Source organism: Rhinoderma darwinii, chromosome 5 (genome assembly GCF_050947455.1).
Source record: "Rhinoderma darwinii isolate aRhiDar2 chromosome 5, aRhiDar2.hap1, whole genome shotgun sequence".
Classification (NCBI taxonomy): Eukaryota; Metazoa; Chordata; class Amphibia; order Anura; family Rhinodermatidae; genus Rhinoderma; species Rhinoderma darwinii.
The window spans coordinates 162527804-162552891 of NC_134691.1; the positions used below are offsets into that span (position 1 = coordinate 162527804).

The following is a 25088-nucleotide window of genomic DNA, read 5'->3' on the forward strand; positions in this document are numbered from 1 at the left end:
TTACGACGTTCACCGAGCGATTAAATGATGTAATAAGTTTATAGTCGTGGGCGTGGCAATACCAAATATGTGTAACTTTTTTGCTTTATTTTGTTTTTTAATAATAAAGCAGTTTGTAAGGGGAAAAAGTGGGTTTTTCATTTTTTTTTTCCACTTTTTTTTCCCCGAATTTTTATTATTATTTTTTTTAAATCTGTATTCTGTATTGCAGTGTATTATGCCTGTCCGTGTAAAACAGACAGGCATCTGCTAGGTCATGCCAGAGGCATGACCTAGCAGGCATTCACTACAGGCAGACCTGGGGGCCTTTATTAGGCCCCCGGCTGGCATAGAAGACAGACACTCGGCGATCTTATCGCCGGTGGGATGAGAGGGAGCTCCCGCCCTCTCTCCAAAACCACTCAGATGCGGCGCTCGCTATTGAGCGCCGCATCTGAGGGGTTAAACAGGTGAGATCGATACTAATATCGAACTCACCCGTTAGAGCAGGGATGCCCCCAGCTACCTCTGGTAGCTGAGAGCAGGGAGATTTAACGGCTTCCTGCTCTGTTTATTTATTCCGATGCAGCGCCGTAAAAAGGCCCATGCATCGGAATGAAGCCCGTTAGTGGCCTCCGTAAAAACACTATGTGGCTGTCACTAACGGGTTAATCCTTTACAGAAAGTAAAGAAAAAGGAACATGAGGGCTGATTCAGACGAACGTGGCGTTTTTGCGCACCCAAAACACGCAGCGTTTTGCCTGCGCAAAAGCCACTGGACAGCTCCGTGTGGCAGCATCATATGATGCGCGGCTGCGTGCTTTTCGCGCAGCCGCCATAATTATGACACGCCATTTGGATGTTTGTAAACGGAAAAGCACGCGGTGCTTTTCTGTTTACATTCATCCTTTTGACAGCTGTTGTGCGAAACAGGCAGTTTGCACGGAAGTGCTTCCGTGCGGCATGCGTGGTTTTCACGCACCCATTGACTTCAATGGGTGCGTGATGCGCAAAAAACGCCGAGATATTGAACATGTCGCGCTTTTTACGCAGCGGACAAACGCTGCGCAAAAAGCACGGACTGTCTGTACTGCCCCATAGACTTGTATTGGTCCATGCGAGCCGCGTGAAAACCACGCGGTCTGCACGGACGCAATTCACGTTCGTGTGAATCCGCCCTAAGGCTGTTCAAAAAAATAGCAGTACCAGCATTTCACTTTAAAAACTCAAAAATGTATTGTATGAACTGAAAAAATGTTTCAGATTTCACTTTACTGAAGTATATTTAGTGGCATAACCATTGTTTCTGAGGACTGCTTGACTTCTGTGTTGCATGGAGTCGACCAACTTCTGGCGCCTCTGAACACGTTTTCCAGTACAGCAAGATTGGACGACATTCCACAGTTCTTCTGCATTTTTGGGTTTTGCCTCATAAACCAAATTTTTTATGTCACCCCACAAGTTCTCTATGGGATTGAGGTCAGGAGATTGGGCTGGCCACTCCATTACCTCAATCCTGTTTGTCTGTAACCAAGATGTTGTTCGCTTACTGGTGTGTGTTGGGTCATTGTCGTGTTGAAACACACATTGTAAAGGCATTTCTTCTTCAGGATAGGGCAACATGATCTCAAGTATTTTTATATATTCAAACTGATCCATGATCCCTTGTATGCGATAAATATGCCCAACGTCATGGTATGAGAAACATCCCTATATCATGATTTTTTCACCACTATGCTTTACTGTGGCTTAAATTCAGTGCCCAGAGGTCGTCTGACATTCTGTCTGCGGCCACTAGACCCAAAAATAACAATTTTGCCTTAATCAGTACACATAATGTGTCACCATTTCTCGTTGTGCCAGTCAATGTGTTCCTTGGCAGATTTTAACCTATTCAGGATATTTCTTCTTTTTTCAACAACGGGACTTTGCGGGGAGATCTTGCTGGTAACTTGGCTTCACTTAATCGTCTTCTGATTGTAGCAGCACTCACTGGTAACTTCAGATCTTCTTTCATCTTCCTGGAGGTGATCATTGGATGAGCCTTTGCCATTTTGGTTACTCTTCTATCCATTCGAACAGATGTTCCCCACTTCATTCTGAATCTTTCAGGTTTTGGTTGCCACTTCAAGGCATTTGAAATCATTTCAGCTGAGCAGCCTATAATTTGCTGCACTTCTCTATATGTTTTTCCCTCTCCAATCAACTTTTTAATTAAAGTACGTTTTTAATCAGAACAATGCCTGGAACGACCCATTTTCCCCAGTATTTCACAAGAAAATGCACTATAACCAACATGTGCAACATTTGTCACCCTGCTTTAACCCCTTAATGACCGCCGATTAGCCTTTTCACGGCGGTCATTAATGGGCCTTATTCTACAGCGCCGCCATTCCACGGCGCTGCATTAGAATAAAGTAAACAGAGCAGGGAGCCGTCAAATCTCCCTGCTCTCAACTGAGGGCTGGGGGCGTCCCTGCTCGACCGGGTGAGATCGATATTAGTAGCGATATTAATAGCGTGCACCGCATCTGAGTGGTTTTGGAGAGAGGGAGGGAGCTCCCTCTCATCCCACCGGCACCCGGCGATAAAATCGCCGAGTGTCTGTGTTTCCGATGGCAGCCGGGGGCCTGATAAAGGCCCCCAGGTCTGCCTGTAGTGAATGTTTGCTAGGACATGCCGGAGGCATGACCTAGCTGATGCCTGTCCGTTTTAAACGGACAGGCAGTAATTCACTGCAATACAAAAGTATTGCAGTGTATTATAACAGCAATCGGAGGATCGCATAGTGAAGTCCCCTAGTGGGACTAGTATAAAAGTTAAAAAAAGTTAAATAAAGTTAATTTAAAAAAAAGTGAAAAAAAAAAAGAAAAACCGACTTTTTCCCTTACAAAATGCTTTACTATTAAAAAAACACAATAAAGCAAAAAAGTTACACATATTTGGTATCGCCGCGTCCGTAACGTCCCCGTCTATAAAGCTATTACATTATTTAACCCGCACGGTGAACGCCGTAAAAAAGAAAATAAAAAACAATGGAAAAATTGCTGTTTCCTGTTAATCCTGACTTTAAAAAAATTGGATAAAAAGTGATCAAAAAGTCGCATCTACTCTCAAATGGTACCAATAAAAACTACAAGTCGTCCCGCAAAAAAAAGCCCTCATACAACAGCATCGGCGGAACAATAAAATAGTTATGGCTCTTCAAATATGGAGACGCAAGAACAAATAATTTTGAAAAACAAGTGTTTTTATTGTGTAAGTAGTAAAACATACAAAATGTATTCAAATTTTGTATCGTTGCAATCGTAACAACCCGCTGAATAAAATTATTGTGTTATTTATACCACATGGTAAACGACGTCGATTTAGGGCGCAAAAAAAGTGTGGTGAAATTTCAGGTTTTCTCCTCCCCCCCCCGCCCCCCCAAAAAAAAGGTTAATAAAAGTTAATTAATAAATTATATGTACCCGAAAATGGTGCTATTAAAAATTACAACTTTTACAACTAAAACAAGACCTTATACAGCTATGTCGACGCAAAAATAAAAAAGTTACAGCTCTTCGAATTTGACACTGGAAAAATATAAAAAATGGCTTGGCCATTAGGGCCCAGAATGCAAGCAGGGGGAAGGGGTTAAATTATAAATCTTGTAAATAAAAGACTTTCACCAAAACCCATATACTCACTTTAGTGCAGTTGCAACTACTGTCCACATAAAGACGTTTGACCATTTTCAAGGATGAGGCAGCACTCATTCTACTAATGTCTGAAGTCAGAGTTTGAAATCCAAAGTCATAATCTTTGACATTTTCAAAGTGAAGAACCTATATACGAAAATAAATAATAAAATTATTCTGAAATTGTTAATGTAATAAATGCCTCAGTTACATATGTTAATTTACTTATCTAAAGATAAACCATATTTTATACAAAGTACCAACACTGCATGAATAGACCATTGTGTACATTACTGCAGCTAAAGTTGGAAACAGCAATGCCTCTAATTTTACCCGAATCCACCATTCTTATGTCTCTAAGTGACTAATGATCCCTTGGTGCCTTCTAATCTGGAGAAACAAGGATCATATAGGTAGGATTTCACCAGCTGGGTGGCGCCACAGGATGCCCTTTTTAAATACAAATGCTAATTAAGTTGAGTAAAACTGATATATTTGTGATGGAATAGAAGCTGATATGCCATGCCCCAGGTCTGCTGTCCGGTGTCCTTGGACTGTAGACCACCACTGTTCGTTGTATTTGTGTCCTCAAGATGCAGAAATTATTGAACAGAAGATGTTGCTGGTTTGATTTCACAAATGGCTCAGCCGTAGGATTCCTTAAGTGGGAGGAACTGACAATTGGGCACTTAAATGTGTCACTTCCTCCTAGACATCGTGGAAATAGTAAGAGGCGAGTATTAAGGGTTTTCTGTCTGGTTCTGTATGGTAGAAGGTACTAAAAAATGGGCACTGCATATGGGGGTAGCTTATAAGTGTACGTGGCAGGCACCAAGAAAGCTATTTTTATGGGGGCACCCAGTAAGGTATTATATAAAGGGCAATGTAGCGGTCGTTCTAGGAACACTGTGTCTCACATAGGGCACTACAGTTATGTGTGTGCATGTGTGTGTTTGCAGAAAGTGGGAGTTTGTGTTATCAAAGAGGGGGAGAGAAATGCTGTGGGCGAAGGTGCATTAGAGAGGAGCTGAAGAGGCCCATGCAGCACATCCACACAGATATAATCTTGTCACTGTGTGATGGAATTATTTAGTCACTGAACAGAGGTATTACTTAGTCACTGTATGGCAGTATTATCTGATCACTGTATGCAGACATATCAACATTATCAATATCACAGTGAAAATTGGAGTAACCTTTTTCAGGGGTGTGGCCTATATAAAAGGGTGTGTCTAAATATATTCAGACCTTTTATAATAATATCATACATTTTGAGCAGACCCCTAAATAAGTTTTAGGTCCCAGACCAGACCTCCTAAATATATTTAAACACAAGACCAGACCTCCTAAATATATTCAGATCCTAGGCCAGAACAACCAAAATATATTTAGGCCCTAGATTAGACCCCCATAAATATATTCAGACCCCAGATCAGACTATATACTTACCCTCCTTGCTCCCGATTTTTGGTCATCTCCAGCGTCAGGACCTACTGCAGTAGCGGCGGCCAGAACAAGAGCAGGCAGGGTTTACAGGCCAATTTTAATTATTTTTTTCCTGTACCTGGGCCCCATTTTTAGCCTTCCTCCCCAGAAACTGGGTGAAAACTATATATCACTGGGGACTAAGTAAGGGAGGCTAAAAATAGAGAGACTCCGGGTAAGACTGAGAGAATTTACATGTCTGTGTATGGTGGTATTTACTCACTATATGTTAGTATTATTCAGTCACCGTTGGACTGTATTATTTAGACGTATAATCAACTCATTGGGGCCGATTTACTATTCAAATTGAGCCAGAACTCTGGTTCACATCTCGTGCGTAAGATTTTTAACTATTTTAGACCCTTTTTATGTCAAGCTTGACAAAGGTTTGTGGAGTGTATTTGGGGTAAAACTGACGTAAACTAAGCCAAACAAGAGGTGGTACAAGAAACAAACCTTATATCGTATATATACAAACCTTTATTGTAGCCTAGTCATAACACAGGGCCATGGAATTTCCATGTCAGGGGGGCAGAGGAAAAATATGTAAACAATAACTATATTAGAAAGTTTTCTATATGTACAGACTCTTATTGCCAAGCTTTTATTGCCTACTACAGATGTATCTGTTTATTCAAACACCTACCACAACTAATTTTGTTTGTCATTGCCACCCTTTTATAATCAATATCTCCTCATTAAAGAGATCTGGTATTATGTAAAGATTAATAGTGTACAGGTCCTCTTACACAGCCCGATATGGACCGTAAAAACGATCGTCGATCACCGTTGATCAGCACTTGTTTGCTCCTTTCACAAATAGCAATGGTCAGTAATGTATGGGGACGAATGATTGTTACTACGATTAGTCGTTCCCATACGTTCCTATCATGTCAGCAGCACATCTCCCTCTTTACACAGGGAGATGTGATGGCGATAATGATAATATGTCTTGTTGCATAAACAATACAATCAGCCGTGATCAAGCGTTATCCATTGAGTTGGGGAAGACAACAAAAAAAGAAGTGGAGATCGATGTTTAGATACACAAGAAATCTCAAAAGGATTAGAAATACTCTAGGCTCATGTATTGGTTGCTAAATACTCATATGGCCAACTATCATAGGACATCTCTTTAGTAGTGAGCAGGCTGTGAATTGTCTGGGACTGCACCGTGCATTAAACTAGCTAGACCAAGGGTTCGATCTCACCATTCTCCCAGTCTGGTTGTTAAAATAACAACCTGATTACAGAACCAATTGTTAGCTTTGCCCCTTGGCTTGGTTCCTTGCTCCAGCATTCACTGCATGGACTGAAAGCCTGTATAAGTCCTCTAAATGTGGCCTATATCTCCTGATGCAGGCTGGCGTAATAATATTGCGTAGGCCCTCTATTTATAGCCTAAGTCTACTGCTGTAAGCCCACACATATAATGTCTTTATAGCCTCCACCTAAGGTAGGCCATAGGCCGGAAGAGGCCAGGACCCTGCATGAAAACTGGGACAGGTAACCAACTGGGGCATTGTGTGGTTGGCACTATTACTGGGGGCACTATATGGTCCTATTCCTGTGTGCACTTTATGACACTATTTCTGTAGGCACTATTTATGGATACTCTATGGTACTATTCCAGTGGCATTGTGTAGTACAATTCCTATGGGTACTATTTGTGTGGCACTATTGCAATGGGCACTATATGGCACTATTATACTGTATGTCAACTGTGTAACCTGTTTCATATGGGTATTGTTTGGCACTACACCTATGAGTACTGTGTTGCACTATTCATCAGAGCACTGTACAGCACTATACAATACAGTATAAAAATTAATAGGTATCGTTTTGGAGATATGGCCTATAGTTTTAGGAGCATTGTTAAGGTGTGGAAAAGATTGCAAAATGTACAATATAGGATATTGGCTGCACCTAGAGAAAATATTTATTTGTGGACCACATGGTCAAATGTCTGTGTGTATGTGTGTATGCATGGATATATATATATATAAGGAATAATTTACTGTGGCAAGAGTACATTTTGTAGGCCAAGAACGGATACTTAAAAAAAGTTTATCCTACCGCTGAGGTCGACTAATAATACCATACCTCAAATCAATTCAAGTCTAGTAAAAAATGTTGCCAACACTTGGTAATTGTGAAACTGAACAATTGATTTGATTTGTGACCAGTGAAATCTCTGCCTGTCATGTTGAATCAGAAGATATACAAGTAGATGAGAGATTGCTGCAGACAGAGGGTGCGCAAGAGACCAGGTAGTAAGGTAACACATAAGGGAGATACCCTGCTTTTTTGTGTCTCCAAAACCACTCAGGCCTCACTCACACGAGCGTGGCGTTTTTCGCACTCAAAAACACGGCGTTTTGCGTGCGCAAAAACCACTTAACAGCTCCGTGTGGCAGCAGCATATGATGCGCGGCTGCGTGCTTTTCGCGCAGCCGCCATCATTATGACACTCCATTTGGATGTTTGTAAACAGAAAAGCATGTGGTGCTTTTCTGTTTTCATTCACCCTTTCGACAGCTGTTGCGCGAATCACGCTTGTCCCACGGAAGTGCTTCCGTGCGACATGCGTGGTTTTCACGCACCCATTGACTTCAATGGGTGCGTGATTCGCGCAAAACGCCCAAAGAACGGACATGTCGTGACTTTTTTTCAGCGGACTCACGCTGAGTAAAAATCACGGACATTTCTGCACGGCCCCATAGACTAATATAGGTCCGTGCGTTGCACGGACGTTTTTCCGTTCGTCTGAATAAAGCCTTATGATGAGTTATTGATGTCTATATTAAATCCCGCCATTACCAAAGTGAACTATTGCAAATATCTTGCATGTATGTCTGATTATAAAAATTAATGGTTCACCTACCTTTTCCATTTCAGTTGCAGTATTTCCTTTGGCTGCTTTAAAAGCTAAAGCTAATGTGGATGATATACATATTGGCGAGAAGATGACATTCTCTGTCTTGTTCTTTTCGTTTAAGATTTTGAGTGTGTCTATGGCCAAGACTGTGTTTGCCGGACGAAAAGCATCCATTATCTGAAACACAAAATAGACCATAATAAAAATTATTTACCATGTAGTATTTTATATTAATCTAACAACAACAACAACAACAACAACACAATACCAGTGAAAAAGACAAAGAAATGACTGACCTAGCCTATACCTAGGGATGGCATATACAGCGCAACACTACTTTATTCTTATGTTAACATTAAAATAATATAAATAATGGGGAAGATTTACTAATGCTGTCTAAGATTTAGGGCCTGTTCACATCAGCGTCGGTTTCTGTTTATGGGTTCTGTTAGACCTTTCCGTCAGAGGAACCCATGAACAGAAAGCCAAACGGAAACCAAAGTTTCCGTTTGCATTACCATTGACTTCTGTTGTTTGTCTCCGTTTTGTAAGGTTTCAGTTTTTGTACCTGGAAACAATAGCGTGGTCAACTACGCTATTTTTTCCGCGAAAAAAATAATCGGAAGCCTTACAGAGCGGAGACAAGCGGAAACCATTTGCAACGGAAGCTCTACTATTGAAATCAATGGTAATGCAAAAGGAAGCTCTGGTTTACATTTGGCTTTCCATTCATGGGTTCTTCCGACACAAAGCTGCAACGGAACCCATGAACGGAAACCAACGGCTGATGTAAACACAGCATAAACTCAGACCTCAAGATGTGCCAAATTAATCACAGTGGCATACGCTGTACGATAAATTTGGCGCATCGTGCTAGACACTCACTTTTCTCTTCCTCATACCAACTCTTGGTTGGATTTCTTTTCTTTTGGAGCACTTTGCCATATTTTAAGCCACACCTCCTTACTCACCAAGCCATGCCCTCTTTTCTAGATATTGTTTCAAAATGCACCGAAGTATTGCGCGTTCTTCGACGTTTTTCAAAAATCTGCCCCTGCTTTTATTGCAATGCAACATTTTACCCACAAGAGTTTACAATGTTTGGAGTTATGGATTAAAAGGGTATTCCTATCTGACACATTTATGGTCAAGAGAATGGTTTGTTTCAACAGGCAGGCGGCAGACTGTATGGAGAGTTGGCAGACATTGTGCGGGGCTCTCTGCATTCAAGTATATGGAAGTAACCTTCTGTTTGCAGCCTGATACGGCCAATCCCAGTCACCTCACCTGGTAAAATAGGGGTCACCGATGAGACATTTATGACTTATTTATGTCCTGTAGATATGCCGTTAATGTCTCAGATGGGAATACCCCTTTCAGATAAAAGGTGGAGGTATATTAAAAGTGTCTAAAAGGGGTCAATTGCAGCACATTAGCAATATTTCTAAAAGGAAAAAAAATTGTTCTATATCACATCCAGTCGTTTTGTTTTATGCGTACAAGTATGTATGTGAATGTATGCATGTGAGAGACATCTTTTATTTAACTTCTGAAATGTAGGATACATTCTGTAGGTTTTCTTTGTAAATGTGGCACACCCATATGAGTAATTCAACTTTCCCTGAAGCTATTGAGCATAAATCAAGCAATATGTCCCCTGACACCACTTTTTGGTGCTGCTTAATGAACCACTATTACATAGTCAACATTTGCATAAAACTACTGAAATTTTAAATTTAAAGTACATTTTTTTTAATTAACCTATCTGTAGATTTCCAAAGTGTAGGAGGAAACCAGAGTATCCACACAAACATGAGGAAAACCTACAAACTCCATGCAGATGTAGTCCTTGGGAGGGCTGACCTTAGGGTGTGCTCAACCTATGCAGCTCCACGGGGTGCAAACCCCTCCTCACATGAAGGACGCGCTGCTTGAACTACCCTACAATTTTTCTCTCCTGTTATATATAGTTTAAAAAACAGTTCCCTCAGCAGCCACGTGTAAGGGTATGTTCACACGCTAAAGTACAGTAAAAACGGCTGTAAGATACGGAGCTGTATTCAAGGGAAAGCAGCCTCTGATTTTCAGCCGTTTTTAAAGCATCAAACTTTTTTTTGGAGCTGATTTTATATTGACACAACGGCTTAAGAAGCGACATGCACTTGTTTTTACAGGGCATTTTTTTACGTGCCGTTTCTACAAACGGCCACGTAAAAAAAATGCCCCGACTGAAGAAAACACAGTTCAGCTTCCGTTTTCTCATGTGTTTTTTTGAGGCGTTTACGCCCCGAAAAATGTCTGAAAACACTGCGTGTGAACATACCCTTCTAGCCATCAGCCACTCACTCCCTGATCGTTCTGACGGACCCTAGAGGCCGGAACTTGATAATTACATGTGACATGAGCTTCCTGCCACACGCTATTAAAGGGGTTATTGGGGATGTGAATTTGTTTTTAGTAGCGGCTGGATATGAAACAAATAAGCCAAAAAAAGCAATGCCTACCTATCCTTGCCCCCGGTAACCCAGCACTGAGGCTTCGGCGGCACACCTGGTAGTTGTTTACTTGCACATAGCATGTGACCCTTGCAGCCAATCAGAAGGCTCAGTGGTCATGTGTTGTATTTCTGGCATTATTCGCGACCACACCATCCCCGCTGAGCCCTCTGAAAAAGCATTGCGTTTTGGTTTATTTATTTCATTACCAGTTCACCTCCATTCATTTGCACTACCTTGTAGAGGAGAGCAAAGCTTCTCCTCAATCTTCCTTTGTGCAGAGAATGCAGTCCTGTAAAGAGCTCCCACTCAAGAGTGACTGCTTCTAGTGTTTAATAGGAAAAAAGATTGTGCTGTTTCCTATTAGGCTGGATTCACACGACCTATTTTCAGACGTAAACGAGGCGTATTATGCCTCGTTTTACGTCTGAAAATAGGGCTACAATACGTCGGCAAACATCTGCCCATTCATTTGTATGGGTTTGCCGACGTACTGTGCAGACGACCTGTCATTTACGCGTCGTCGTTTAACAGCTGTCAAACGACGACGCGTAAATTGACTGCCTCGGCAAAGAAGTGCAGGACACTTCTTTGCAACGTAATTTGAGCCATTCTTCATTGAAGTCAATGAAGAGCGATTTACTGAAAACAGTCTGTCTTTTCAGACGTAAAAGTTAGCTAGCGTGTGCACATACCCTTACAAGCAAAGATGAGATCTTTAGTATCTATGCACAGAGCAAATTAAGGCTTCGTTCACATCTGCGTCGGGACTCCGTTCATGAGTTCCGTCTGAGCTTTCCATCAGGGGAACCCATGAACTGAAACCATAGGTTTTCCGTTTGCATCACCATTGATTTCAATGGTGAAGGATCCGTTGCAAATTGTCTCCGTTTGTCACCGTTGTTTAAGGAATGAATAGCGCAGTCGACTATGGTATTGATTTCGTCAAAATGATGGAACCCTTAAACAACGGTGAAAAACGGAAACCCTTTGCACCGGATCCGTCACCATTGATATCAATGGTGATGCAAACAGAAACCTATGGCTTTCATTTGCTTCAGTTTGGATTCCGTTCATGGGTTCCCCTAACGGAAATCTCTTATGGAACCCATGAACGGAGTCCCAACGCAGATGTGAACGAGGCCTAAGTTATGAACTTAGATGTGATAGATTGAGGGAGGATGCTGCATGTCAGAGACATGCAGGACCAGTTTTCACTGAACAGGATTTAGCACATGATACAGCTGCTCTGTATAGAGAATACAGAGCAGCTGTACCACAAAAATTAATACGACTTTTGAATAAGAACTAATTATAAAGTTACATCAATCACACTGACTGACCTGTTTATTAACAAAATTCCCTATCAAAGGTTTACATAGCCTTTTATTACTTTTCGATAACTGCATTACAGGTCTCTTATATGATAAGCCTGTTCTCTGATCAGTGTCACACAAAATGTTAATAAGCTCTTGATATCATAATATCATCATTCAGCAGCAAGTACTTGTCCTCAGTTTTTATCGCTGACTCTACAGTATTTGACCCAATTTCTCCTCCCTAACCTGTTGTACATAATTTTCTCATTTTGGCTAAGTATGAAATAAAACGTTTAATTGACTTTAGGAGGCACACAGATGTTTCACCAACATTTGCATCAGTCTGAGAGGTGAACACCATTCTCCCCTTCCGAATTCCCTAAAACTCAGCACTAGAGATACATAATAAACATGTGCAAAACTAAAATAACAGCAGGATAGATTTTTATTGGGGATCCTCCCTGTAGCTTTTGCTTATTGATTTATTCAAACTAGTTGTTTGCAGACATTAAAAGTCGATATAATTGGCTCATATTTCGCAAATAGTATAAAACACAATTACACGTATAGATATGAGTATTACATGTTACATAGAAGCATGGTGAGTGCTTTATAGGAAGTGTTTAATAGGAAAGTCTATGGCATTTGTAAAAAAACATCTAATTCAACCGTTCATTTATTTTGCATTTCATTTGCTTGTTATATTGCATATATGTCATATATAAATATATTATATATACACACACACACGTATTCAAGGGGGCGGCACTGTGAACAGGATTCTAGATCCAAAATGTGGGTGCTCCATTCACCTCCAAGCGTGGACTCAGAGAATAATGTCACAAAAAAAGAGAGTGCCACTCTAGTGGGCATAATATAAAAATTAAAATGTATTCACCCACAGTAAAAAGGTGAAGTTTTTGACCCTCCCATAGTCATTTTCAAGCATTATGATATGCCCACTGGAGTGCAGCTCTCTTTTTTTGTGCCATTATTCTATATATATATATATATATATATATATATATATACACACACACATACATATATATATATATGTGTGTGTGTGTGTGTGTGTGTGTGTGTGTGTGTGTGTGTGTGTGTGTGTGTGTGTGTGTGTGTGTGTGTGTGTGTGTGTGTTTTTTATAGAAAGCCTACCTGATTTAATCCAGTTGAGAAAGTTCTCCAGAAACAGACGTTTAAAAGAAAGAGCCTTGTAGTTCTGCTGCTGCCCTGAAGTGCTGAAATAGTTCCTAATTGTACCCGAGCACAGGGAACACACCCACTAACATGAGCGGAGGCATGCATGAGTCAGTTCTCTTCCTACCCAGCAAAAATGCTAAGTATTGGCAGCATATACACAATAGACTAGGGCAGTGTCTTAATAAGACTGTAGGGCTGCAAAGAGAAACATGCTCCTGCAAGTGTACTGCTGTCTGACGGTCTTGTGAAATCCAGCATTCTGCAAGCATTCATTGACTATCTTTGTGTAAATAATTCATGAAAAGTAAAAAACAGTATTCACAATTAGCAGAATAATGTCACCATTATAATGAAAGACATTATGTAAGATTTTATTTTGGGTACAAATGACTGAGTATAGATAAGGGCTGGTCATGGGGTAGTTATGCAGCTTTAATGCAGATATATGTGTCTGTATGGTTACAGACTACTAACAAACCCTGTGTGTAGTCTGACCTTGTGGTTATGTGTTACTCACTTTCATCTACCCCCTCTTCTACTGTCTATAGGTAGCAAAAAGAGGTGGCATAGGGAGTGGAGTAAGGCCTTATTCACACGACAGTGAAAAAAAATGTCCATTAAAAACTGATCAACTGTCAGTTTTTCATGGTCATTTTGCATGAGTTTGTCTCCAAATTTTCATCCATTTCCAGTCCGTCTGTCTGTTTTTAATGGCCGTTTGACATCCATTTTACATCAGTTTTTCATGGGCGTTAAAAAAACTGATGAATTTCATTGGTCAGGTTTTTTTTGTCCCAACCCCCTGAAAACACCCAAAGGAAGGTCACATGTTCACCTAGACACTATTTACAGTCCCCCTGTATATGATGTCACACAGCCCCCTGTATATGATGCCACAAACCTCCCTGTATATGATGCCACACACCTCACTGTATATGATGCCACACAGTCTCCCTGTAGATAATGCCACCCACCTCACTGTATATGATGCCACACAGCCTCCAAGTAGATCATGCCACACAGCCTCCCTTAGATCATGCCAGACAGCTTCCCTTCGATCATGCCACACAGCCTCCCTTAGATCATGCCACACAGCCTCCCTTAGATCATGCCACACAGACCCCCTGAAGTTGATGCCACACAGCCTCCCTTAGATCATGTCACACAGACCCCCTTTAGTTGATGCCACATAGCCTCCCTTAGATCATGCCACACAGACCCCCTGTAGTTGATGCCACACAGCCTCCCTTAGATCATGCCACACAGACCCCCTTTAGTTGATGCCACACAGCCTCCTTTAGATCATTCCACACAGACCTCCTGTAGTTGATGCCACACTGACCCCCTGTATATGTGACACAGACCCCCTATATATGATGCCACACAGCCCACTGTAGATCATGCCACACTGACCCCCTGTATATGCGACACAGACACCCCTGTAATTGATGCCACACACCTCCCTGCATATGATTGCCTACATACTTAATACAACAATGCCATAAATACTCACGGGTGCAGCGCCGTCTCTCGTCTTCTTCAGGTGTGGTCACTCGTCTGCACGGGATCTGGCAAGGCAGTTCGACGGCGTAATGACGTCATCGAGGCGCCTTCAAACCCGTGAAGACGATTGACCACACCTGAAGAAGCGCTGCAACAGTGAGTATGCCAACGATAGCCAGCAAGAGAACTAGTAGTTCCCTTGCCAATCCCCATGTAACAGATCCGTTTTTAACGGTTGTTACATGTATTGACAGCCGTTAAAAACGGATCCATTGACTTCTATGGGGGCAATCAGGCCGTTAAAACGGCCCAAAAATAGGACATGTCCTATTTTTTGAGGGCCATTATTCATGGGCCGTTAAAAAAACGGCCGTGTGAATGCACCCATAGAATATCATTGCTCTGAAAACGGCCATGTGAAGGCCGTTAAAAGGACGGCCATCACACGGCCGTTTTTCACTGTCTTGTGAATAAGGCCTTACCATGAAGCCACAGTGTATGCATAGGAGCTATTGATGCAAAATAGTACAATAGTTTTACACAAAGTTGCATTATTTATTACTTTAGATGAATTGGAGCAATACAAATGTATTCAAAATTGTACTTATTCTTGAAACATGAGATCCAGCGCTGACAAGAAGACATGGACTAATTCAGTGTTTCAAATCATTTTGTACAGTATCGGCATTAAATTGACATAATCGTAACTTTCCTGCAGAAAGTTAGCAATACAACTTGGTTACCTGTACAGAGTTTCCACATAATCTCCCAAAAATATATTACTGTAGGTTTGAAGCCAGAATACAATAAATAAAAAGTGCAGTTGGTGACCACAATCTAGCACCCCTGCATTTTACAATCTCTTGTTAATGATATTCTGGTCCATTGACCTGGAATGAAAAACAGAGAATATACACCCTTGAATACCGGTTTGTTTTATATCTTACATTGTTTTGTTTTGTTTTTATCTACATAGGTTAAGAATTCTTTACCGATTAATATCTTAATATATCTTTATAGCGGTCAGAGCTCCAAATCCCCTGCATAGGCATAGATTTAAAAAATAACATTCTGGCTCCCTGCAACTTCCACGAGAGGGAGCTCAGGAGGTTACTGCATACTGTTGATCCATAGAACTCCTTTTTTAAAAACAATATGGTGTTAAAAGGTGGGCATGACCCCTATTGTCATCATATGGTAAACCCTTATGCCAGTGGCCATGAAGAAGTATATTTGGTCTGCAAGAATGTTAAGGTAGGTGGTATGTGTTTGCAACAATGTCCACATGAATGCCATACTGCCTCCGCTGGCTTGCCTTCTACCCATAGCGAATCCTGGTGCCACCTCTTCCCCAGGTATGTGACACACATGCGCCCGGCTGTCGACATAATGTAAAAAAAAAAACATATGATTAGACCAGGCCACCTACCTCCATTGCTCCATGGTCCAGTTCTGATCCGCACATGCCCATTGTAGGCCCTTTTTGCATGCATCTCCAAAAGCAGAAAGTTTCCAACACATGAACTTCAAGAGCTGACTGTTTACTTGCTGCCAAAATATATCCCACCCCTTGACAGGTGCCATTGTAACAACATAAACCATGATTTTCACTTTATGAACAACTGTACTAAATCAATAACTGTACCACGATAAATATTACCTAGATTTCATTATCACAACCTTTTAGATCTAATGATTCATTACGTTTTCCAGGCATAGACAAACGCTGTCACAACGATATTTTAATAGATTGCTCAACAATGACAGACAGGGATCTGTGCATTAGGCCTGTTAGCTTATCACGAGCAGTATATAGTGCTACTTAAGGCTGGGTTCACAAAACCTATTTTCAGGCGTAATGAAGGCGTTTTACGCCTCGAATTAAGCCTGAAAACACGGCTCCAATACGTCGGCAAACATCTGCCCATTCATTTCAATGGGTTTGCCGATGTACTGTGCCGACGACCTGTAATTTTATGCGTCGCTGTCAAAAGACGGCGCGTAAAATAACAGCCTCGTCAAAGAAGTGCCGGACACTTCTTGGGACGTAATTGGAGCAATTTTTCATTGACTTCAATTAAGAACAGCTCCAAATGACGTCCATAAAAGACGCGGCGAAAAACGCCAGTACATGCAATTACGTCTGAAATTCAGGAGCTGTTTTCTCCTGAAAACAGCTCCGTAATTTCAGACGTAAATGCAGTTATCATGTGCACATACCCTTAGGGTAAGTTCACACAGCAAACGTAAAACGGCTGTAAAATACGGAGCTGTTTTCAAGGGAAAGCAGCCTCTTATTTTCAGCCACTATTGATGTGTTTTTTACGGCCGTTTTTGGAGCTGTTTTTCTATTGACCCAATGAAAAATGGCTCAAAAAACATCTCAAGAAGTGACATGCACTTCTTTTTACGGACGGCTGCGTAAAAAAACGGTGTTTCGTTCCCACAGGGCGTTTTTCCCATTGAAATCAATGGCCAGATGTTTGGAGGCGTTCAACCCCCGTATTTTCAGCCACTTTTCGTGGCGTTTTACGACCCGACAAACGGCTGAAAATAAGCCGTGTAAACATAACCTAAGTTTAAAGAACCATATAGCAGGTGTTCCGATAAAATTACTAACCCTGTGACATGTGTATTCAAATACACAAAATTCACTTTACTTTCATGGTCTCCTAGATGCATCTTAAAGCGTGTAGTTATACAACCTTATGTTTTTTTAATAAATTCTTTTATTTTCATTTTGTTATTTTGGATCACAAAGCATTCAAAGTATACACAACACAGTTCGAAAATGGCAGTGCAAAACATTCAACAGGCCACAGGTCAGCTATCAGCATCACATAAGTGTATGGGGTCACCTGAAAGTACCATGTCGCTGGAAACAAATATTTAAGGAATCTCCGATATGCACCCTGAACCTGCAGCCGTGCATGATATTCCAGAAGCGAGCATGAGAACAGTAAGAGGAGGAAAGAAAAGCAGAGACAGTAAGAGGGAGAGGAAAAACGGAGAGGAAAAATGGGGAGGTGAGGGGGGTGCTGACCTGACACACCAGATCTAGGTGTGAATTCACGAGGCCATGATGGTCTTATATTCCGCAGTTGTTTGAAATCGGATCCATTCACGCCATGTTTTTAGGAAGGAGGCATGGGTCCCCTTCATTGATGCCGTGAGGTCCTCCATTCTCATGATCTCCTGAATCTTGCCGAACCACATGCCCACTGACGGGGGACAGGACTGTCTACACAGTGCAGGAACACACACCCTAGCCGCGTTCACCAGGTGGCGAACTACCGAGCGTCTATACGAAGACAGGGGGACCTCACACAAATGGAGCAGGAAGAGGCCCGGGGATCGCGGGAGGGGGAAATCCGTAAATTTTGAGGAAACGCGCCACACCTCGGACCAGAACCCAGTCAGGAGTGGGCAGTCCCAGAAAATATGCATGATTGTACCCACATGGTCACCACATCTCCAGCATAATGGCGAGGCCGCCGGGATCATTGCATGCAATCTGGAAGGCACCCTATACCAACCGGACAGAATCTTGAACCCTGCCTCCTGAAATCTACTGGCCATAGAGGACTTATGCGTCATGGTGAACAGGCGGTCCTTTTGTTCAGGGGTGAATGTCTCACCGAAGTCCCTCTCCCAGCTAAGCAGCTAAGGGGGTGGAGGCAAATTGGAGGGTGAGATCAAGAGCGTATAGAGTCTGGACGAGTGACGGATCGGGCCCGTACCTGTACATAGGAGTTCAAACGAGGTGCAGTCTCGTAATTGCGCCCCAGGATGTTCTAATGACGCCAGGAAATGTCGCAACTGGGTAACTTGCCACGCCGAGAAAGGGACCGGGTCCGACAAAGACCGTAGTTGAGTGCTCGACATCCACCTCCCATCCTGCAGAAAATGTACTGCCTGTCCCTTACCCGCCCTCAACCATAATTGAAATGGGCCACTATCCAGTCCCGGTTGGAAAGCAGGATTGCCCAAGATCGGAAATAGCGGGGAGGGGGCCGCCCGAGGAAACACCCGTGCCGCGACTGCAAGGGTGGGACCTATTGTCGGGTGTGTCCGTGCGACCAGGGGAACATGTCTACCCAACCAAGGTAGCACCTGTAAGGGGATTGTCATAAAAGCCTGTTCCATAGATACCCATTCTTTTATCCCGCTGTGTCGGAACCAGTCTAGAATTCGTGCCAAGTGGGAGGCGTGATGGTAGGAGACAAAGTCCAGTAGACCAATGCCTCCCTCCCTCTTTACACGAAAAAACAAGGATCGGGCGATACGCGCCGGTTTCCCTGCCCATATGAATTTGTGCACAAGGGACAGCAGGCATTGAAAGAACGGGCGCGGGATATGTATCGGTAGGGCCATAGAACCTTATGTTGATAGCGCTATCTATTCTAAGAATACCTAATGCGTGGTATGCAGTTTAATGCTACTTAATCTCAGCGAATGGTGACGCATAAATCATTATCATGGAAAATTACTAAAAAAAATAAAATTAGAATCTACTAAAACAGTATTTTCCAACTAGGATTTTCTAGATCCTAGCGTGGGGTTCCCTAGAAGACTGCAGCAGGAAGACCTGGCACTTTTACTGTAGGGAAAGACTGATTTCATCCTGCTTACCGGTACTAGGCAAACCCATCATGGACCAGAATGCTGGGCAAGAATTCTAGAATATTTTACATCCCCCTACACCAAGCTTCTTATGGAGGAATGGCTCCAGGGAGTGGGAAGATTGCTCAGGTGTTCCCACATGGTAATAAGGTTGGGAATCTCTGTGCTCGAGGTTTTTCTTAAATGTTCCGCCCATATGTAGTTCAGGAGAGCGGTAAAATATGAAACAAACTTCTTGTGTTATTCTTTGTACACGCTTTACAGGTATAGTCATTTAGGCCATTAGCCGAGTCCTCTAAATTCAGCAACAGTAGGCCATGAAATATTTTTGGGGAGCAATTCCCCCTTCACCAATGTTGTTGAACGATTGTTATAAAAATATATAGTCAATCAATACGAGCACAAAGAAAGCGATTGTTTTGTCCATACCAACCAATGAAATTACTGTTATTTTCGATCACAGTGTAAAAGTAGAATTAGAAATATATTTTTTTCAGAATACTTTAATAATTTTGAAGAAATAATCTGCACATTTCTTTCAGTCAAGACATTCTAATACTTAGTCAGCATGAAAAAGAGATCATGTCAGCATGCTGGGACATAGTAATCTACGCTCCTGTAAGGGAGTGGTCGGGTGTGTCAATGTTTCTCCAAGCAAGAAATCCCTATAAACATACACGACTGTTTTTTTTTAAATTAAAAGTTGAATGCTCTTAACTTTGAAATAAGTAAGCAAATTTTATATATATATATATATATATATATATATATATATATATATATATATATATATATATATATATATATATATATATATATATATATATATATATATATATATATTAATCGTTAATAAGAATTAGGGATATATTGTGATGCTGAAGTGTTCTCCTAAGTCAATTAAAATTCAGGGATATCAATCTCCAGTTAGGAAGCACAAACGATTATAAATCAATGGAGAGGCATCAGCAAGACAACCCCCAAAACGGGAATGGTGGCCACGGGCAAGTCCCCTATCTTTATCCTTTCTGACCGATTCTGTTCTAGTTTTGCAATGTGCTAGTGTCCTTGTCACCTATGGTAGAATTAGGCGATACCTGCAGCCCATTCAGGTTGCACGGGTAGTCCACCTCCTCCAGGATGTCTCATTCATACAATCTGTCACAGGAATGTTTGCTGTGCCTACCAACACATTTTCAAGAGAATTGAGCAGATACCAGTACATGGACTGTTACAACAGACATGAAAGAGCCTGGAGACGCAGTGGTAAATGTTCTTCTGCTGCAACACTATCCGGCATGACCAGTTTGGCAATGGGTCACTGATGGTCTGGACGGGGGAATATCATTGAAGGGTCGCACAAACCTTAACGTGATAGCCAATGGTACCCTAACTGCTCAGAGCCATTGTGAGATCTGCTGGTGCAGAGAGCTCTGGTTTCCTCCTGGTGCAGGAAAATGGCCGGCCTCATGTGGCTCGAGTGTGTAAGCAGTTTATGGATCCCGAGACCTGAATCCAATTGAGAACCTATGGAACATTATGAATCAGAGGTTCACAGTACTGAGTGACACTGAGTTGTAATAAAATTCATGCAAATTGGTTCCGCCTGTAATTTCAGTTTTTTGTTTAACTTCCAAGGTAATTTGAAATCTAATCCTCAATTGGCTAATGATTTTGGTTTCGATTGACCGTTTATACGTCATTTTGTTTTCATGGAATTACACAATTCATATCAGTAAAGATTTTCCATCTAAATCATACAACGGATCTCAATGAACGAAAGATTCAAGTTGTCCCTTAATTTTTTTTGAGCAGTGTATATGTGTATATATATATATATATATATATATATATATATATATATATATATATATATATATACACATATACACTCCCTCAAGTTACAATATTAACTTGTTCCCGGACAATCATTTGAATTTGAAACAAAAAATTAAATCGACTTTAAAATTAATCGAAATTAATCGAAGCCCACAAAAAGTCAACCAAAAGTAAAAATAAATTCACATGAAAGAAATATAAGCACATAACGAATACAGATAAAGCAAAAGCTTTAGAAAAAAAAGTACAGCACGAAGGTGATGATCCACTTCTAGTACAGTAATGTAGCACAGGTAGATAGCAGTAGAGGACATGTAGCACTGTACTGTACTACAGAGAGGCGCCACAATACAGCCAATCAATGCATGCACATCAGTAATACGGTGCCCACTGATTAGCTTTACTTGCCACAAATGAGATGCTTTGATTATCACTGGTCAATCATTGCCATTCTGGCTAGATCTTTTAGCCAATTGCATGAGCAGCAGGTTGGCACATAAAACTCTCCCCAAAATAGTACTTTTAGATGCCCAAAACCTGAGATTTGAGGTACATTGGAGAGCTATCCTTGCATCTGCTATACTGACTAACAAATCACAGTCAAGTAGTTCTAAACGGATTTTATTTTACACTGCAGACACTATTTTTGTTGCTATTCAGCTCTTGAAAATAGAGCAGTAGCGATAAGGAAGAACATGGAACCATTACCTCAACTTAAAAAACGCATCGGTTTTTTAGTGATAGGAGGATTTCTAGTACGGTTTCTATGGAAAGGTCCATGTTTTTGTACATCAAAAACAGCTTATGGCGCATATTTTTTTGAGGTGAGGTAATGATTCTGCTTTCTTCCTCAATCACTGAGTAGTGGATAAATACACCTTCACTGCGTCAAAAACAATTCACTGAAAGAAAGTGGAATGGATATAGGTAAATTAAGATATAACTTTTAATATGTACATTTGAAATATATTGGCTTTCACTGCTACTGCAGTACTTGCAAGGGCCGAACAGTTCCAGGTACTTTTTCTAGAACTGTATCTGTAATTGTACAATTGCAGGCCAAATTTTGGCATTTTAATGGTAGAGTACTAGCATTAGTATTAATAAATCTGCCCCATTGAGCTCTCTACAGTAATTGATAGTCTCTGGAGTGGGAGACAATGTAAATCTGTTAGTATCACTTTATACATCAGATATTTTTACTGCATGGTTATAAGTATTTATGATAACACAGGTTGGGTTCTTAAATCATAATTAACTACAGCAAATACAACCCAGCCTATAATGTCGTTTTTCAGATCTGTAATTCATTGGAAGGCAACACTTATCGGCTTTGTGTAGTATATGTAGCGAGAGCTGAAGCAACGTACACGCCTAGGAGTTGCCCTACATCATGTTTAGAAGCAAGAAAAGAATAGATTAAATATTTTAATATCCTGATATTTAAAACTAAAGACATTTAGATTACGTAGTTATTTTATCAATTATGCCTGATAAAATACATGTTTTTCCAGTCTTAACCCCTTCCCGACATCCGCCGTATATATACACGGCGCAATCGAGAAGGGCTTCCAGCAAAGCGCAGTAACATTACGTCGTGGTGATAGTGCGGGAGCTGAGGCCGCACCATCACCGCCGGGTGGCAGCTGTATGTTACAGCTGACACCCTGCGGTATCGGCCAGGACCGGAGCTAGCATCCGATCCGGCCGATTAAACCCTCAGATGCTGCATTCAATAGAGATCGCAGCATTTGAGGAGTTTTTAGCCACTAGCAATATGATCGGTTGCCGGTGGCTGCAAAGGCGATCGGAGGCCTAATACTTACCTCCTGGTCTGCCAGCAACGGAAGCCTCCTATTTCGGCGGGGCCTAAAAGGCTTCCGGTACCATCGGCAAGATGACGCCGGCTCAGCTTCCGGCTCAGAATCTGAGCCGGCGTCATCAGCAGTGGGTGTCCGCTGTATGTTACAGCGGACACCCCGATGTAGCGGCAGGGACTGGAGCTAGCTCCGATTCCTGCCATTAATCACTTCGATGTAGCGATCCAATGCGATTGCTGCATCAAAGGGGTTTGTAGCAAATCGGCAGCCTGCCATGCGATGGCAAGGCTGGTGACTGCTACTATGGCAACAGGAGGCCTAACAATGGCCTCCTGTCTGCCATTACAGAAGCCGATTAGGCCCCGACCGCAGCCAGATCGGCTTGCTGTCAGTGAATAACTACATAGGTAGTGCAATGTATTAGAACATCAATCAAACAGTTGGATCTTCGAGTCCTCTAGTGGGACTAAAGTAAAGTGTAAAAAAAGTAAAAATAAAAGTTGTAAAAAATGAAAGTTTCAAGTAATAACAAAAAACACGATCGCCCTTTTTCCCTTATCAAGTAATTTATTAATTGTAAAAAAAATAAACCATACATATTTGGTATCGCCGCGTCCGTAACGACCGCGCAGTAAACGCCATAAAAAAACTAAAAAGTAATGCCAGAATTGCTTTTTTTTGGGTCACTTTGTCTTACAAAAATTGAAATAAAAAGTGATCAAAAAGTCGCATGTATCCAAAAATGGTGCCTATAAAAACTATAGCTCGTCTTGCAAAAACAAGCCCTCATACAGCTCCGTCGACGAAAAAATTAAAAAGTTAGGTATCGCCGGAATCGTACTGACCTGCAGAATGAAAGTAACATGTAATTTATAACGCATGGTGAACGCTGTATAAAAAAAATCATGGCAGAATTGCTGTTTTCTTTATTACCTTGCCTCCGAAAAACAAAACGATCAAAGTGATCAAAAAGTCGCATGTACCCCAAAATGGTACCAATAATAACTACAGCTCGTCCCGCAAAAAAACAGCCCTCATACCACTACATCTTTGAAAAAATAAAATTAATTGAGGCTCCAATATGTCAGGAAAGAAAAATATGCAGTTGTGCCGGCCCGAGGGGAACATTTCTTCTATTTCAAGAGGCGAATTATCAAGGCCCTAAAATTAGGGAACCAGGAAGGGGAGGGCCCAAACACATCTGCTGGAAGCGAGGGCGTCCGTATTATACCAGGAAAACACTTCGCACCTTTGAAGTTTGAGGAATTTTGCTGGGAAGTGTGGACCAAATGAGCGAGAAGTAAGGACACCATTTATCTGTGCGACACTGGCCTGTGAAGAAAGGATTGCTTCACAGCGTAACACACATCTATGGATTATTTTATTGTTTACCCCATTATTATACCACCTGAATATGCCCCTGATGTACTCTGCCCAGCTTACATATGTCCCACATTATAAACTGAAACACCAGTAAAACTCCAAACAATACTACTACCAAGCAAAATCCACGCTCCAAGAGCTAAATGGCGCTATTTCCCTTCTGAGTCCTACAGCGTACCCAAACAGCTGTTTACTTCCACATATACGGCATCGCCATACCTGGGAGAACCCTTTTAACAATTTTTGGGGTGTCTCTCTCCAGTGGCATAAGTTGGCACGACATATTTCTCACTGAAATATCACATCTAGGGAAAAATTTAAATTTTTACTTTGTACCATCCGCAGCACAATCATTTATGGAATAGACCTGTGGGGTGAAAATGCTCACTACACCCCTTAACAAATGCCTTGAGGGGTGTAATTTCCAAAATGGGGTCACTTCTCAGCGGTTTCTTTTATTATTTCACATCAGAGCCAGGGGCGTAACTAGGAAAGACTGAGCCCCATAGCAAACTTTTGACTGGGGCCCCCCCTCCCTTGGGTGTCACACAACCCCCCTTGTAGATAACGCCATACAGCCCCCTCTGTAGATAACGCCATACATCCCCCTGTAGATAACGCCATACAGCCCCCCCTGTAGATAACGCCATACAGCCCCCTCTGTAGAGAACTCCATACAGCCCCCCTGTAGAGAACGCCATACAGCTCCCTCTGTAGATAACGCCATACATCCCCCTGTAGATAATGCCATACATCCCCCTGTAGATAACGCCATACAGCCCCCTCTGTAGATAACTCCTTACAGCCCCCTCTGTAGAGAACGCCATACAGCCCCCACTGTAGAGAAGGCCATACAGCCCTCCCCTGTAAGGCGTTATCTT

The 25088-nt window shown here is 41.7% G+C and overlaps 1 protein-coding gene across 1 annotated transcript in view; it reads right to left on the reverse strand.

The window, feature by feature from the left end:
• The window catches only part of SERPINB5 (serpin family B member 5), a 43664-nt gene extending 35465 nt beyond the window's left edge, over positions 1-8199 (reverse strand). Inside the window, exons 1-2 of the mRNA XM_075828481.1 lie at positions 8029-8199; positions 3669-3806 (exon numbers count right to left, since the gene is read on the reverse strand). Coding sequence (XP_075684596.1) covers positions 3669-3806; positions 8029-8196 — 306 coding nt within the window. The 5' untranslated portion in view covers positions 8197-8199. The remainder of the gene's footprint in view (positions 1-3668; positions 3807-8028) is intronic.
• Between the last annotated feature and the right edge of the window lie 16889 nt (positions 8200-25088).